This window comes from Euleptes europaea, chromosome 11, assembly GCF_029931775.1.
Source record: "Euleptes europaea isolate rEulEur1 chromosome 11, rEulEur1.hap1, whole genome shotgun sequence".
Classification (NCBI taxonomy): domain Eukaryota; kingdom Metazoa; phylum Chordata; class Lepidosauria; order Squamata; family Sphaerodactylidae; genus Euleptes; species Euleptes europaea.
In genome coordinates this window covers 33,534,715-33,552,533 of record NC_079322.1, presented here as the reverse complement: position 1 = coordinate 33,552,533, position 17,819 = coordinate 33,534,715, and the positions used below count along the sequence as shown (strand labels likewise).

At 42.8% G+C, this 17,819-nt stretch overlaps 1 protein-coding gene across 4 annotated transcripts in view; it reads left to right on the top strand.

Annotated features, from left to right (window-relative positions):
* RBMS3 (RNA binding motif single stranded interacting protein 3) overlaps nt 1-17,819 on the top strand; it is a 675,371-nt gene that overhangs the window by 68,205 nt on the left and 589,347 nt on the right. The window contains exon 1 of one of the 4 annotated variants that reach the window (XM_056857447.1): nt 7,309-7,392. The exons of the other annotated variants lie outside the window; for them this stretch is intronic. Coding sequence (XP_056713425.1) covers nt 7,318-7,392 — 75 coding nt within the window. The 5' untranslated portion in view covers nt 7,309-7,317. Of the gene's footprint in view, nt 1-7,308; nt 7,393-17,819 lie in introns of those variants that run through there. 4 annotated transcript variants of the gene reach the window in all.

The window sequence follows — 17,819 nt, the reverse complement described above, 5'->3', positions numbered from 1 at the left end:
GAGAGACCTCTAAGAGAGCTGTAACTTGCCCCAGTCACCCAGCTGGCTTTGTGTGTAGGAGTGGGGAAACATATCCAGTTCACCAGATTAGCCTCCACCTCTCTGTGGAGTGGGGAATCAAACCCGGTTCTCCAGATCAGACTCCACCGCTCCAAACCACCGCTCTTTACCACTACACCACGCTGGCTTGAGGAAGGTAAAATGATGTTGTAAGCCACTTTGGATCCCCACTAGGAAGAAAAGTGGAGTATAAATAACTAAATAAATTGTTTTCTATTGCTTTTATTGTTTTCTATAATAAATTACGGGAAAATGCTTTGTGGGTTTTCTTATAGCCTTGTTCTATCAGCACAAAGTATCAGGTGCCAGGTGTCTTTAACTGTGGCAACAGGACCCTAGAATATGTTCTACTCTCTAGTTTAGGGATCCCCAACCTTTTAGAACCTGCAGGCACCTTTGGAATTCTGGTGAGCACAACCACAAAATGTCTGCCATAGGAGGCAGAACCAACCACGTTAGGGAGTGAATTTATGTATTACTCTAATACAGCGGTTCCCAAACTTTTTTTGTATTTATGTATTATTCTTTTTATGTATTTATGTATTACTCTAATACAGCGGTTCCCAAAGTTTTTAAGTCATGGAGCACTTTTTCAGGAGAGAAATTCACCACGGAGCACTAATTTTCACCTAGCATCTATATACTAAACTGAACGACAGTAGTATTTTTCTTTCCAGTCTCTTCATGGAGCACTAGATGTTTCGCGGAGCACCAAGTGCTCCATGGAGCACAGTTTGGGAACCGCTGCTCTAATAGTAACTCTTCAACATTTCAGGCAGAAGATCTGCTTAATGAGAATTAAACATACTGTTTTAAAATATTTTTTAGCATACACACTGCTTGCCTTCAGTCTTACAGAGAAGATTCTTGTGCCATGGTGGCAGCTGCAGCCAGAGCAAGTTTTTAAAAATCTGCATAGCCAATCAGATCTCCAATGGCCAATCAGAAGCTCTGCTGGGCAAAAGCCCCATCTGACCCTACCCACCTTCTAAACATACTAGGTGGGCACCAAGAAAGATACTAGGTGGGCACCATGCTGGAGGACCCTTGCTTTAGTCTATACCACTGTGGTACCTTGCAAGAAGAAGGAACTGCTGGTCTGCTGTCATTTGTCCTTCAGCAACTCCACTGCAAATCTCCAGAAGATGATATTGCAACTGAGGTCAGGTGATGAAAGGAGCCAGTAGGGTTCCATTTGCTCTATAAAGTTGCTAACTCATTGGTTTGCTTGGCTGGCTGAGCTAGAAACTTGCCTCCAGCTTGGATAAAAAGATAGTTGTTGTGTAGACAAAGGTGAACGTAATAAGGGGGAAGAGGTTGAGTACAAGCAAGTAGAATATCTTAAATAGACCCTTACGGATGAAGTCAATATAATGAACTATTTAAAAAGGTACAAGTAGTCCCCTGTGCAAACACTGGGTCATTACTGACCCATGGGGTGACATCACATCACAACGGTTACTAGGCAGACTATGTTTACAGAGTAGTTTGCCATTGCCTTCCCTTGTCGTCTACACTTTACCCCCAGCAAGTGGGGTACTCATTTTACTGATCTTGGAAGGCAGGAAGGCTGAGTCAGCCTTGAGCCGGCTGCCTGAAACTGACTTCTGTTGGGATTGAACTCTGGTCTTGAGCAGAGCTTTGACTGCAGTACTGCAGCTTACCACTCTGCACCACGGGGCTCCTTAGTTAACTATTATATTGTACATATTCTATATGCACTTTAATTTCCATTGTGCATCTGTGTAGAACACAAAACTCTTTCTAAAGTGCAGGTGTTTCCTTTAGGGGCCAAAGTTCTTGTGGAGACAACTGCCTGGGATAGGTTGTGTCACGTAACTGACTGCCTGTGTAGAAAAACAGAGCTAAGCAGTAAGTTCTATTGCGTGTAATGGGAGCAACCTTTAATTGGGTCTCTAAGTTTTCCATTCCTGGCTGAATCCCAAATTTGCTCCCAGTTTCTGTTTCCTTCTCCCTCAAATCCAAAATTGCTATAATGCCTGCCCCCCTACACTCTGCTCTATCCCACTTGCCCAAACTCTAATGGTGATACATTCCAAGGCTGCAGACAATTCCCAGCTAACAAGAGATCGTTACCTGTCATTAGTTGCATTACTGAAACATCAACTGCTTAACCTGGAATATTTGCCAGGTATCAACTTCATGAAGGATGGGTTCCTTAACACCAATAATGCCTTGCTTGTGCTGGTGGAAGCCTACTGACTTGAACTGGTCTCTGCTGGCATAGGTATGTTTAGGATCAAAGCCTTTAAAGAAATATATGTTGGACTTTATTATTAGACTTTAGGTTTCTCAACACTTTATGGCACACTTGAACCACATTTTCCAGCTTCTCCTCACCGCCATAAGTCTTGGAAATGTAGAAACTGATGCTTCTTTTTTCTTTCTTTTTTCCTCAATGCTGAAGCTCTTGTATTTTTTAAAATAAATTTTTATTTTCCGTTCCATATAATACAAACAAAAACAGACATTACAAAATAGTACACATTACTTTGTTTAAAAAACAAAACAAATTTAACAAACAACAACCAAAGAAACAAATAACATATCACACAGACATAACACAATTCTAACATTATGGCATACCAAAATCTACTTTACCAATAGAAGCATATATTTTCTTAATTATTCTATGCTCTATGCCAATAAAGGTTTGGATGGATAGATGGATGAATTATTCTATGTGTAAAATTATTATCAACTGCCCCAGTCTATCAATCGCATCATAATATTTGTACTTAATTTTTACATTGCCACTATAACCTAGCTATCCCTTTTGTGACTCCTGTCACCAGAAGAAAGTGATCCTTCTTAATGTTCAGCAGAAACAAGCACAATTCATTTCAACAGGGCTCAGACCAGCCAAAGGGTACCTTGAAGACTGAGCTGTTATTTTGGGGAGAAACAATGCCAAAACACTCATGTTATAAGAATCATGAGGATGGCAAACTCAGATTTTATGAAGGAAACAAACCATCATTAATGCTCCTAGACAAATGAAACAGCATTTATGTAATTATTACTATTAATAATAAAATAACAATATAGATATTCATCGGTTCTTGTAGGTTATCCGGGTTGTGTGATCGTGGTCTTGGTATTTTCTTTCCTGACGTTTCGCCCACAGCTGTGGCAGGCATCTTCAGAGGAGTAACACTGAAGGACAGTGTCTCTTCAGAGGAGTAACGTCAGGAAAGAAAATACCAAGACCACGGTCACACAACCCGGATAACCTACAAGAACCGATGAACTCTGACCATGAAAGCCTTTGACAATATAAATATTATTACTAATAATAATGATTAATATTAATTAATAATAATAGCAGTGTTACAGCACTAACTTGCAGGCCACTGCTCTTAGGTGCTTACAGTATAAAATTCAACACATAAGAGTGCAAAAGAGGAAGACAGAAGTCGGAGTAAACAGAAGCAGCATGTTCACTCTGTTCAGTTAGCTAGCAACTCAGAGTTCCTCAAGGTCCCCCTTGCTTGCTTGCTTACTCCGAATAGCCATGGCATAGGGATACAAAACCAAAACCAAAAAACAACAGCGTTGCTTGATTAGCACCATCCTTGCATACCATAAACGGCAGACTGACAATGTGAAGCCGAGTGTGATGTTTGCATGCCCACATCACGTGCAGACATGTGCCCACAAACCAAAATACAGCTGGCAGGTCTAATTTTAGCCCTACCCAGCCTTGAGAAGTGTCCCTTTTTTGGAAAACAAAAGTGTGGGGGTTGGTTTTTTTTGCCTCCTGAAATAATTTGATTGATAATATAGCAGCTGACAACAGTCCAACTAGAATATTATGGGTGATTTAATTTTGTTAAAAAAAGAAACCAATGCAGTGTTGCTCAATTAAAAAAGATACATCTCTGTCAGCAAAGCTGAAGATAGATCTGTGAACTGAATGACACTGTAAAGGAGTCTGTATACAGACAATAGGCTTTTCAGGGATGTGAAGAGTGGTATTGAAAGCTGTTACTGCTGGTAGTACACATGTTCATTTCTTATGGTTTCTGGTTAAACTGGCGTGGTTTTCAAATAGTAGCATTTATTTATATTAGACATGTGTTATAATTGCCCTGGGCATGTAATGGTTAGTTCCAGGATGAGTAACTTCTCTCTCTCCCTTCCACACACCACATCCCATGCGTCTAAAGTTTTAGATACATTTAAAGTTTCTCTTTGAACTTACAAAGTAGTATATGGAATGACAGGTGTACATCTGTGTAGATATTACTTTTTAACAGGTAACCTCGGGCAACATCCCCTTACTCCTGAAATTGGCTAGACCAGAAACTTGCTTGCAGTCAGTTTCAAGCTTAATTTGTGTGGGATTAGGGGAAGAGGCTACAATCAGGCGCTAGAAGAAACTCAGCAAACAGGCGTTTCTTGCAGGTATGGGCCCAGAGCATTACTCCGCACACATTGACATCTTTTGCCCCCTTGGGATCACTGTCAGTGGGTGCTTGTCTGCACACTGTCAAGATGGAGGGTAGTTTTTGCTCTTGTTACAAAACAAAAAGGCTCTCAAAGCACTCAAATCCAGCGCTTTTCTGTTCCCCACAGAAAATGGAAATGGGAACCTGCATCTACAATGAGAACCTTTCATCTACATCTACCCAACTTGCGTTCTATCTCTTGGATGCGCTAAAGTAGTACAGTGGAATTAGCTTTTAGATTTGTTATAAATTGGTATTGAGATATTTAGAATAATGTCCCTTTGAGTTCAATAGGATTTAGTCTTTAGTAAAGATGCTTAGGAGTACACATAATCCTTATTTCTGGTGTCCCAAAATGTGATGGGAGCCATAACACCACGTATAATACAACTAGTCGTGGTTTATGCCCATTCTGGTCTGATCATTTACTTGGGAGCAATTGCTGTTGAAAATAAAGGGGTCTATGTTTGTGTCAGTGTGTTTAGGGCTTGCATGGAAGTTACATTTGAGAATATTGCTTTCCCTGCATGAGCCTTTCGTGGCGTGACCCCAGGCAGCATTTGAAAATTCATGAGCTATAGACTTTTCTTCTGACCTAGGAGAAGTCTGTCCATTTGTTGGCAAAAGTAATGTGGGAACCAACCCACATTCTTCGAGTCTGGTTGATGGGAGGATAATGGCTGGATCCTATACAGCAGGATTGCCACTCTCTGCTACAGCAGCAATTTTTGAGGAAATTTTCCAGCACAAAGACACGCTAGGGGACATCCAAGCTTACAATCCTGTTCATGTTTACTCGCGAGGGAAAATCCCAACGGTTTTAGTGGGATTTGCTTGTTATGAAAGCTCTGTGGGGTCATAAATCTCACACATTAATATGATCAGGTTTAAATCAATGGCATTCCCAGTTATCCAGAGCATCTTCAGATTCTGGACAAAAGTTTATGCCATATCTAAAGTTCCCAGAATGGAGACTTTCGAAATTTTATTTTACGATCGCCTCGAGGTGCATGCAGCGATCCGTCTCTCGCCCCCTTTCCTGCGGAGTTCTTTTCCAGTCTTGTACCTTCTCCGCGGATAGCTTTCCCTCTTCTTTGGAAAGGGCTGTCAGTCTGTTAATGTTGTAATATTGTTGCTTAAAAAAAACAACATATTAAAGCATGGGTTCTCAACAAGGGGGGAATTCACCCCTGGGGGGGGATTTTAGGGTTGGGGGATTGGGACCACTGTCCAGCAAAGTGCGATGTCCTGTAGATTATGTACAATCTGTAAAATTGTAATTCACAGTGGGTAGCCGTGTTAGTCTGTCTGCAGTAGTAGAAAAGGGCAAGAGTCCAGTAGCACCTTCAAGACTGACAAAAATATTTTCTGGTAGGGTATGAGCTTTCGTGAGCCACAGCTCACTTCTTCGTGGACCACAGCTCGCCTTCAAGACTAACAAAAATATTTTCTGGAGGGTATAAGCTTTCGTGAGCCACAGCTCCCTTCTTTTTAACAAGTGTTAGACTATCTTCGGAAGGGGGGGGAACTAAATTCTGAACCATGGTGAAAGGGGGGAGCGGAGCCAAAAAGGTTGAGAGCCGGGGTGTTAAAGGGACCTCGCCCCCTTTTCGACTCCCAGGTAGACCGCGGCGCTGCCGATTTGACAAGGCGCTCCTCCGGAGGGGCGCTCTCCCCAGTAAGGGCGGGGAGCAACCGCAGCGCCTTTTGGCCGAAGCGGGAAGAGGGGGGGGGGAGTTACGATTAAAGAGACAGGCCGCTTTTCCCCCTCGGCTCGCCCGAGACTTTCTCCTTCAGCCCCCGCCGGCTCCGCCGCCGTTTTCGGGGCGCCACTTCGGGGCGCGCCTGCCAGGAGGCGGCGGGGCGAGAAAGAGGCCGGGCCAGTGTCCCCCCCCACACCCCCCCCGCGAGGGAGGGAGGGAGCGGGCGGCACCAGCAGCAGTCTCTGCCGCGCTGAGGGAGAAGCGGGGCTTCGCCGGCGGCGGCTGAGAGAGCGGGGGGGGGGGCCGTCCGCGAGCTCCCGGGGAGGAAGTCGCCGCAGCCTGGCGGGCTGCGCCTGCTCCTCGCGGGGGCGGGAGGGGAGGGCGGGAGCGGCCGGCCGGGTAGTTCCCACCCACCGGCGGGGAAGGAGGGGGTTTGAATGAAAGGCGAGCCGAGCCCCGGAGCGCCGCGCCACTCCGCGAGGGGAGACCGCGGCGAGCAGGCTGTCGCGAGCCGGGCGCCTTTTCTTTTCGTTTTTTTTTTCCTTTCCTTTTGGTTTTATTTTAATTAATTTTTTTTTTAATTTTTCGTGTTGGGGGGAGCGGGGCGCCGAGCGAAGAGCGGGCGAGGAGGGAGGGAGCAGCCGAGCCGCAGAGAGCTGGAGTTACCCCGTCTTCCCGGTCTCTCCCTCAAGACTTCCACCCCACCCCCCCTTTACAGACGTTGGCAGTTGACATTACCACACCGAGGGGGGGGGCAACGCCGGGGAGGAGGGTGCAGAAGAGCCCGGCCGCATTTTCCCCCCGCCCCCCATCTCTATTTTGATTTTGAGGGGGGAAAATATATATTTTGAGGGAAATATATATATATTTGTTTCTTCGCTTGGTTTTGCTTCGGGCTTTTCCTCTCCTTCCCGTTTTTGGAACTCGCGAGCGGTTCGGCGAGCCGAGGGCGACCCGCCCGGCCCCCTCCGGTCCTGTCAGGAGCCGCGGCCGGAGAGGCCCCGCCGTCGAGTGGCCCTTCCCCCCCCCCCGCCGCCGCACCCCCAGCACCCCCTGCGTCGGAGGCCCCGGATTCCAGCTACATGGGCAAGCGCTTGGAGCAGCAGCCAATGTACCCCCAGTACACTTACTACTACCCTCATTACCTCCAAGCCAAGGTACGTGGCGGGACTGGCCGGGGCCGGCCGCGCCGAGAGGAGACCGCGAGGCGCTCGGCGGGGGAGGGGTCGCGGCTTGGCGTCGGCCGCGGGCTCGCCTCCCTGCCGGGGAACGGGGCGTCGGGGAAGGAGCGGGGTCGAAAGCGTGCGGGAAACGACCAGCGGAAGAAGAAAAAAAGGGGGGGGGAGAGAAAAGAAATGGGCAAGGACAGATTCCCCCCCCCCCTTTTAAACGTCGCTCTCTCTGTGTGGCCGTTCATTCATGGAAGGTTTTGCCTTGGCTTTGTCGCTCTCTCGATGCACATTTCCCCCCATCCGATTTCTCAGAACTCTGCACCGGGGGGTTTATTGTGGCGTTTTGGGAATACGGATGGGGGTAAAGTGCATCTAGAGAGTGGCAACTCCAAGGCAAAACCTCCCGGGCATAAATGGCATGGGTGTTTTTAAAGCAAACAATGGAAAGGGACGGTTTTGTCCGGAGTCGAGCGTCTTTCCTTTTATTTCTGGCTCCTAAGGTCTTGAGCACGACGTGCATCGGGGGAAATGATTTTAACAGGAGAGTCGAGCTTCTTTGGGAGGGACTGGAAGGGTGTCTCTCTGGCCATTTGTGCCTGGGAGGTTTTGCCTTGGATTTGAACGCAGGAAGCTGCCTGATACCGAAGGCACTTTTTGCCTTCAGTATATTTGCCGCTCTCTAGATGCGCATTCCCCCCCCCCCCCGTCTGGATTCTCAGAACTCTGCCTGGGGGCTTACTGTTGAGTTTGGAGAATTTGGACGGGGACAATGGGCATCTAGAGAGTGGCAGATCCAAGGCAAAACCTCCCCCCCCCCCGGTGCAGGAATGGCTTCTGTGTCACTTGAGGTGAAAAAGGTTTTAGACCTTCCTGCCCCGGGAGCCCTTTCCTGATGCTGCTGGAGGGCAGCCCGCCTGGGCAGTGTCAGGCGTGTGAATGGCAGGTTCAGGGACTCCAGAGGCGAGCTGTGCTGTCCAGCGCTCTGCCCTCAGAAGAGAGGCGGAGGTCGCTCCCCACCTGAGCCTGGTGCCCGTGTGCCACCAGGGTCAAAGGAGGGCAAACGGACAACCCAAGGAAATCTTGGGGAGTTCTTTTGTGCTGCTGCTGTTAATATTTCATTAAATAGCCTTATGGAATAATTGCACAGCTGGACACTGTTGCGTTCAACATGTCTGTTTTTTTTTGTTTTTGTTTTTGCAATTAGACAGGTAGGCTTTTGTTTTTTCTTTGCCTGTATGTGCATTTTTTATGCCTGTGTGTGCATTTTTTTAATGTAACTGGTCCTGGTCTTTGTCTGCTAATAAGACGACAGCGCAAGGGGCCAAAGATGAATTAAAGAACACATTTTACATTTCTCCCCAGTCCTGTTCTGCTGTTCCCTTCGTTCCCTCGAAAGATTACGCGCATTACTGATGAACTTTTTAAAAGAAAAATGCTGTTCTAAAGTTTGACGTCAGAAATTAGATGAATGTGATTTTGTAAAGGGAAAACAAACTTGAAGAGCCAATTGAAACACACCGTATATACTTTTTTTTTTGGACTGTCAAAATGATTGGTGTTTTTGGTTACGGGTGTGGTGAAATGGTCACAGCTCTTTAGCCAAGTTCACTTTTTTTACTTTGTGAAATAGTTTTCTGTACGTGTTACATCATCCGCTTTCTTCTAATATACATGAAATAGTTGTAAAAAGCAAGAAGGTTTGCCATGTGGGGGGGGGTAGAGCAGCAGGCTTTCCCTGTGTAAATGATAGTTTTTCCATTGATACCTGGAGATGACTGATCTGTTAGGTGTACTGCAGTGTGCAGACCTTCTGTGTGCTCCATCAAATCCTTTAGGCTTTTTGAACCGTTGTTTTTACTATTTCCCCCCCCAACTCAAGGTCGATTCAAATTGCATTTTACCTCTGTGGCCATTTAGTATATATTGCCACTGCTGCTGGTTCAGCAGCAGTAGCCTGTAGCTAGCTTGACTGCTATATTGCCTATAGCTTTAACTGTTTAGGGGTGTAAGGATGAGACACATGGCATTCCTCAAAACCTGGCAAACCAAGGACATGAAGCAATTTATGGGGATTTTTTTTTTGCAGGGTGGGGGGGATAACAGTAGCCTCAAGTATTTGATAAGACACACTGGGCATCCCATGGCTTTTACTCATGTAGTTTAAGCGATGCCTGTTTCTCTGTCTTGAAACTCCACGTTTCCACTTTACAAAATATGCTTTTTGGGAAACCTGACCTTGTGGCTGAGTAAGAAAAAGACAATTGTCCTTTGCAGGGGAGGGGGGCTAGGTGTGTCTTCCGCCCCCCTAAGAACTCTGCCATCACATATATTAACCATCTTCACTAAATTTCCATTAAAAAAAGGTGAACAGCTGCATTTGTAATTATACTCCCCCCCACACACTAATAGTGCCTTTTGAAAGGATAAACATTACAAATTAATATTGTATGGGTGACCTTTTGTTTCTGTCCAATGTGATTTAATTAGACACAACGTTAATAGAGAAATATAGGCATTGTTACAAACTCTGTAACCTTATAGAGCAGAAATTGATGAGCAGAACAATCAAGTTATCCTTCATATATGTTAGTGGACACACACGCAAGAATAAAAAGAATGTACTCCCCGGCAAGACTGCACAAGTAATAAAATTAACACGCTTGTATACATATTTCTGCTCTATAGTTCTAAAGAGTATAAGGCAGTGTAGACAGACAGCATCTGGATTTTGTTACCTTAAAGCTATCCATAAGCTTCTGGGACTTTTTTTTTTTAAAGCAGTTGAGAGTCATCATTTTTGTCAAGCTAATATTTAGGTAACCAAATAACACTATAGTGCGAAGATGGTCATTTATTATGCCTGTCATAGCAATATATGATAATATATTACCTAATGATTTCAGGGATACTAGAGAGATCACAGTTTTAATAATTGGGAACTCATCAAAATGATTCAATCAGAATGTGTACAAATATGAACTCTCATTTGAAAATCAATACACAATAATGGCAGTATAGTTATTAGAAATCACATTGTGTTATTACAGGTATTAATGTGCAACCCATGGAGCATTCATAATACAGTTTGGCTTTTTCAGTATGCCCTTAGTGCTTTCCTCCAGGGTTTGGCTTGTCCGCACACTTTAAACGTGTCTTAGTGGTATTGTTTGTAAAGTACAGTACCATGATGATACTTCTGCTTCAGGATTTACAAGATTAATGTTTGGCCATTTTTACATATTTGACCTAATCAACAACCCGTTGCCAATTAGATGTCCTAGACCTTTTATACAATCTGAAATTCATGCAGTTTGATTTTAGTACTTGTCTGCTCTAGAAATGGAACTAAAATGTCAGGCTTTGGAAAACTCAATCCAATCTGGTGTGATGTTCACATATTTTTCAAAACAGGTCTCTGTTTCCCATGTATTAATGACAAGGTAATGAAAATGTAATGTAATTTTTGTCTTTTTGTTATGAAACTCTCTGGTTGTACTAATTTAGACTGAATTACCTTAACCTTGTGGCCACAGTCTTTGGAACAGGATGTATTTATCCAAAGAGTCCATCTAAACATGTTTTGTTGCTGATGTAAAGTCTAATATATGGCTTTAGACCACCAAGCCATATTAAAATGGGAAATGCATTTATCACAAGATGATTTACTGCAGGGTTGGAACTTGTGCTAAAAAAATATGAATTTACTACTATGGTGTACATGGTGTTAGCATGATTAATAAACCTAAAGGAATATGAATTGCGATTGAGATTTTTAGTTGTAGTACTAACCACTGCTAAATGTAGGAATAAAGTGATGTCTCTTTTGTTTGGTGAATACCTAAGACCAGGGGATTTGAAATGCACGTACTGGAAGTTAGTCCATCAAAACATTATGAATTTGTGGCCAGCAGGTTCTTAAAGTTCAATCCATTCTGGGGTTTCCCCCCACCTTTGGAAGTAACAGTTCTCAGCAGTATGCTAAATCAATGGTTTTTCCCCCCTCAGGTCATAATTATCTATAAATGGATATTAGGTTTAGAATTTGATATCTGACTTTATTTGAGGAACAGTGTCTATATTTGTGTTCAGATTGGTTGTGCTGTATTTTCAGCTGTAGCCTGTTTGCTTTTGGTATATTTTGAACGTGCTTTAAAGTCACATGCTATTTTTTTTTAGCATTCTAATTGGCTAACACAACCTTGGAAAGAGGATACATGCAATATAAATAGTGAAGCCAGTATTCAGGTTGTACTCACTTCTGTGTCATGGGAATAAAACATAACAGGAAGAGCAGCTTTCCTCCAACATGTATGTACGTGAATATATGAAACTGTGTACTAAAGCAGCATATTTATGGACATGAAGAGGGAAGGGTGAACAAATAAGTGCCTGAGGAAAAAAGATGAGCTTGAGACCGCCTTATGTATCAATGTTGGCAAATTATTTTCATGACCTCTTTGCTCACCCCTTGTCACCCAGAAGTGATTCTATATGAAGAAAAGAACTGGGAAGTTATGTGTATTGTTAGATGTTTCAAAAGCGGGCCTTTTTTGGGAGAAAGTATGTGCTGCCTTTCCACATTTCTTTTAACGTGCCCTTTTATGTGAATCGATGAACTAATTGGGTAGATAGAGCTCCTTGCAATTTTTTTAAAAATGTCGGAATTTTAAAAATGCCACAAAACTGTCTGTGCCTTTCCCTCCTATCCCCCTCCTTCCTGCTTTTCTCCTCTATTAAGCTCAGTGCTCCTTTCTCAGTTTACTGCGGTCCCCCCACTTTTGGCCATCTGGCCTCACCGAATGCCTTGAGGAAAGAGTTCCAGATAACCAAGATGTCTGATGAAGCTTCTCTGACTGGTCGTGTTGTGCTTGTGGTTTGAGCCTAGTGTGAAGTAGGGGTCAGGTGTAAGGAGTATTTCATCAACCGCACACTGATTTCAGGCTGCATTTCAAGCCATCTGCACCTTGGATAGCCGCCAGACTGGAGCTCAAAAGTCTTGCTGGAGCTTATTTTGTCAAAGTGGAGGCAAATATGTGCAAATAAAGAGAAATGCATTTTCTAGGATCAAAGTTGATATGTATTTACAGTCTTCTTGAGATCAATAAATTATAATTCCCCACCCCAAATATCTCTTGAAGCTGTTGGAAAGGAAAGTTTTATTCCAATATATGGATAATAATGGATACACTTTTGATTGTAGTACAGTATTTGGATTAATATCTGCTCCTGGCATGATGCCAGTGTTTGATGTGGAATACAAATGGTTGAAATTATTTCCTTTAGAAGCCAAGAGACACAAACTTGTTTCTCATGGACATTTGTACATTCACAGGTTAAAAATGTATCTCTTGCTGTCAAGACCACAACCTCTGTAAATACTCTGGAGTTTATTGGTTGTTCTCTCAGATGGTTGCTTCAATGTAGTTCATTCATGAAGATTTGAGGTTTTGCTTCTAGACTACTTTGTCCAAGAATACCAGTCATAGAGGCTGTGTCTTGTAAAACAGACAAATGGCTTGGCTTTCTGAAGAAACCGCACATATGTACATTTTTGCCAAATCAGGCATGGAGGTGTTGGGGATAAAGATCTTGCTACAACAAATATACACTGTTAATTATCATGTGCAATAATATTTTACGCATGGCACATACTTAAATATCAATAACAATAATATCAAAAGGACCAGAGTGAATTCTCTTCCTGTACATTTGTTACCAACTGAGAAGTCAGCAGGAGATACGATACTCCTTAATTCAAGGAATTTGGAGATTGCTCTCAGGAGAAATGTGTCTTGATTTGCATGAAAGCCAGATAAGGGCTGTTGTCGACAAAGCGTACCTGGGTTCATTTCAGGTCTTGGTGTAAATAAGACAGAACCATATGAACTTTGTACTGATAAGATGTATTCTAATCTTACTTTGCCACACTAGAACTTCCGAAAAAGAGATGGACGATACACAACAACTAGCTTCAAAGGCATTTAAATCCGTTCTAGTTTTCACAACTGAGTAGGCCACCTTCCTAATTGATTTCTTCTTTTTGTTACTGTCATGAAAACTCAAATAATGGAAAAGCATCAGTGAGTGTCTCTTCAGAAGTTGCTTCAAGTTCGACAGTATGATTTGGTTTTGTAAAGAGTTCCTGTAAGCTCCAGCTGTCTGTGATTAAATACAGTAATATCAGAAGCGTGTGTGAATAAGAACATTTGTAATATACTTGTTCAATAACAAGAGACTGCAGATGTGGCAGAGAGACATTTATGTAATCCTATATTGTTGCAATGCATGTTGTAAGGTCTTTGTAGAAGCTATACAGGCACGTACATCAACGATTGGTTGAGGAGAGTTCATGCGTGTGGCATGCATTCAAATTCATACTTTTTTCAAACTGGGAGCTATTGGCTGCCAGAAGAACTAAAACTTTTGTATTGTATTTTATATTATAAATATATATTACAGTCATCTGAAGGGCCTGTGGGGATTAAGTCTACTTCCCATAAACAGCAGCCCCAATCAATTCACATGCTTTATGAAATCAGAAAATGCCATCACAGCTTAGGCAGTAGTGATTATCTGCTGGGTATGGAAGTTGTCTGGAATCAGTTATAGTAAACTCTAAGCAGGTGACCTAGCAGTCAGGTGGAGAATGTGAGATATCTCCCATCTCCTGATCCATGCAAGACCCCTCTGTGCAATATCCAGAATGTGTTTGTCCAGAATGGCAGTTGACACGTGAAACCTGTTCCTATATGTATTCATACTAAATTGACAGAAATTTTTACTGTGCAAATTTGAATCTGGAATAGTTTCTGAAATTATCTAAATTTTCAAGATTGTCTCAGACGTATGCTAAGGTATGGTTTCAGACATCGATTACCAGCAACAGCAACAACTTTGTTTGAGATTTGTGGTCAGCTTTCCTTGCTAGGCTGCCATATTTCCTTCAAGGAAATGAATGGAAATCAGTGATTTTGTCATACCAAACAGGAATGTTTACAATCATGTCACAAAGCTCTGGGTTGAATCCAGACTAAATTTTCCACTCATGTAAGCAACTTTTATTGGTGGGACAGAACATTCATCTCTCCCTCCCTCCTACAGCATCCCATTAATCTCCCTGAAATGCTTCTCCTGGAGGGCACAGGAGGCTCAGGAACAGCACAAGAGGCAAATTGGGGATCTGACGCAGGAAGAGGGAATTGGTCAAAATTGCCCATCCCTTCCAGTAGTGGAAAATGTCAGCATCAGAAACATATACATTGAAAAGACAGCTATTTGTAAATTCAAAATGTTCACCTCTGACAATGACCATCTTTTAACATTTCCTTCAGCTTATTACCTGACGCCCTCTAAATACCCCTTGCTGAGACTCAGTGGTTAAAGGGGACACTGTTTCGGGATCAAATGTATAAGGATGAAATCATCTTTGAAAATGCACTCTGAGTTCGGTTAACTTTGGGTAGATCAGATGGGTGGGGTATGAGGCATTACCATGTTGGTGGAAATGCCAGCCACTGTTGCTGTCTTCTTAACCAGAAATTTTAAGGGAGAGGCTGTGGCTCAGTGGGAGAACCGCTGCTTAGCACGCAGAAGGTCCCAGCCTGGTTCAATCTCTGGCATCTCCAGTTAAAGGGACTAGGGCAAGTAGGTGATGTGGAAGATCTCCACCTGAGACCCTGGATAGCCGCTGGGGGCCTTAATAGACCATACTGACTTTGATGGACCAAAAGGTCTGATTCAGTATAAGGCAGCTTCATGTGTTCATATGTTCAATTTTCCTGTTCTAAAAAGATGATGTAATACTTTACATGGAAGTTGTCATGTTAAAGAAAACAAAAACAAAAACTTGCTTTCCTTTCCAGATATGTTTAGGTGGGGCAAGCGAGTGCCCAGTGGGGCAGTGTACCCAGCAGTCCCATTCAGGCTAGATTCTCTTTGGCCATAATAGGCAATGTGCTGCATTCATAAAGTGTACTGCGTTAAAGTGTATATACTAATCCTTTCACTTAAAAAAAAAAAGATTTATCTCGCTTTCTCAGCTGCATAACTTGTTAGAAATGGAAAGTGAGCAGTCAGGCTTCGCATAGTTCTGTATAAAAAGAATCTGAGCAATTTTTAAAAATTGTGTGCATCTGCTGGGGTAGTCGTAGAGAGGCTTACCGGCAAAGAAAAACATTCTAGTAACAGGCAAGCAACGACTAGGTTAGAAGATAATATAATTAGGAAAACTGTTCTGTTGTTTCTGAGAGAGAGCTGGGCAGTATGGTTAGGCTGTTTTTTCTCTCCGTCTTTTGCGTGTTACGGAGCTGAATGTCAATTGAAAATGCACCAGAGCTTCATTATATATCCAAGAAAGTAATTTACATGTAAAACACATTAACGTCAATTCAATTTCATGCTTTCATTTTACATAGTTGTATTTATTTAGTGGTGTGTCCTCCTGATGTTATCTAATTACAATATTCTGTCTCACGAAGAATAGTTAGGTATCACTCTTCTCGTTTATATTTTTTTCCGCCTTTTGTGGGAAAGTTTTCCTTTGGGCACTGCTATGGTGTTGTTATATGGCCTGTAATGTATTGTTTTAATGACTTTTAAAGGGCCAGTGTGTTGATTAAGAAAGCAGGTGTAGTCTCAGCAGCATTTAATGGGTTTGCTTTTCCTGCTCCCCCCACCCCGTCAATAAGAGGCACTTCACAAAGCAAATTAATATTTGCCATTGAATGACCCCTGGTCTTCATGGCTCATGAAGAGGGTTGCCTGTCTGTGGAATTATAACATGTCTCCAGGTTACAGGGATCAGTTCCCTTGGCTGCTTTGGAGGGTGGACTCTATGGCATTATACCCACACGAGGTCGCTCCCCTCCCCAAACCCTCCCCTCCCCAGGTTGAACCCCTTAAATCTCCAGGTATTTCCCAAGCCAGAGCTGGTAACCCTACTTATGACCCACCAAGCTGTATGCTGCTCACCAGTTATGTGGCCAAGGGGTACCCAATGGGGTTCCTGGTTTTGTTGCCTTCTTGACAGCGTGAAACATGAGGTGGGAAGTCTCAGACACCTGGAAAATTGCAATTTGTGGCTGATATGTTGGGTTTTGCTTGCTAAGGCACATGTTTCATGGGCCCAACAGTTGCATTACTCCTAGCCAGAATGTACTGTGTAGTCTCTTGGGTTCAGTCTATACTAATCTTATTGTTCACAATCTTACAAGTCTGTATGAGTTATTTAGATATGGTGAAGTGATTCTTGGCTTTGGACAACGACTGAAATAAGGTGTGGTCTTGCATGTGCTGTGTATGGTATACATGTATGAAATACCGGAATGCAAAAAATTAGATTGAACAAGAGAATTTTATTTGAAATTCAATCAATGCAATAGTACTTGTTGAATTGTCAGCTTAATGCCTTTTATTGTGACTAGGAGAAGACATCTGATTTTGTGCAGAGCATTCTAAACAGAAGTCGTAAAGCATACAATTTTATGCTTTCTTGATGGTAGAATACTCTCAACAATCTGCAGTGCAATATGACATACAGTGTCTCCATGACATGCGTTTTATCTATGTTAGCTTAAGGTTAGTGTTGATTTTTTAGGTTTCTACATAAGGAAATGACCTCATTCGAGTGTGATTAAAATTTATATAAGAAACCAGTTGTTGAATTTTTCTTTCCATTGGATATGAATCAAACATTGCTTTGTTCGTAGCTCATGCTTCTGCAAGTTGACATCTTCAGCAGAATAAATCTTTGTGAATCAACACTCCATGTGTAGATGAGCCCATTGTGTGAGTGTTTGTGTTAGATTTTCTCCTGGGTATGACTAGTATTTAGTATTGGCAAAATATTAAGTGGGCATTATGTGAACTAGATAATGCTGAAGAAAGGGTGTGAATTGAAGTAGCCTTGTCAGACTTTAAAAGGAGGGTTGGTTTCGTTCACCACAGTTTGGATTGGTAATGTCCCCTTTTGTGAACTCTGTAGTGAAACAGGCTCTGTGTTCCCTTAGCGGTTGTGTAACTGGTATGTTACACAACATAATTTTATTATAGCTGTTTGTTGTTAGATAATTTATAACAGCAACAACTGAAACAAACAAGAGGACAGAACTGATGAACCACAAGAAGTAAAAAAAAAGATTCAGCAGCAAGCTTAGCCAATGGAATATTATTAACCCCCCAAGCCATCTGAAACTACACTCCCCCCTCCTAAGCTAAGGGGTTGAAGCAAAACAGTCTTCTCTGGTGAAGAAGGAATTTTCAGCTGAGGTGCCACCACTGAAAAGACCCTTCCTGTGTAAACAGCCATCACACTGTCTGTAGCTGAACTTTCAGCAAAGCCTGTATAGCTTACCTAAGTATAAGGGGGTTCTGTAGGCGTCCTTGAGGTATCTCCAGCTTGTTTTAGGCCTTTA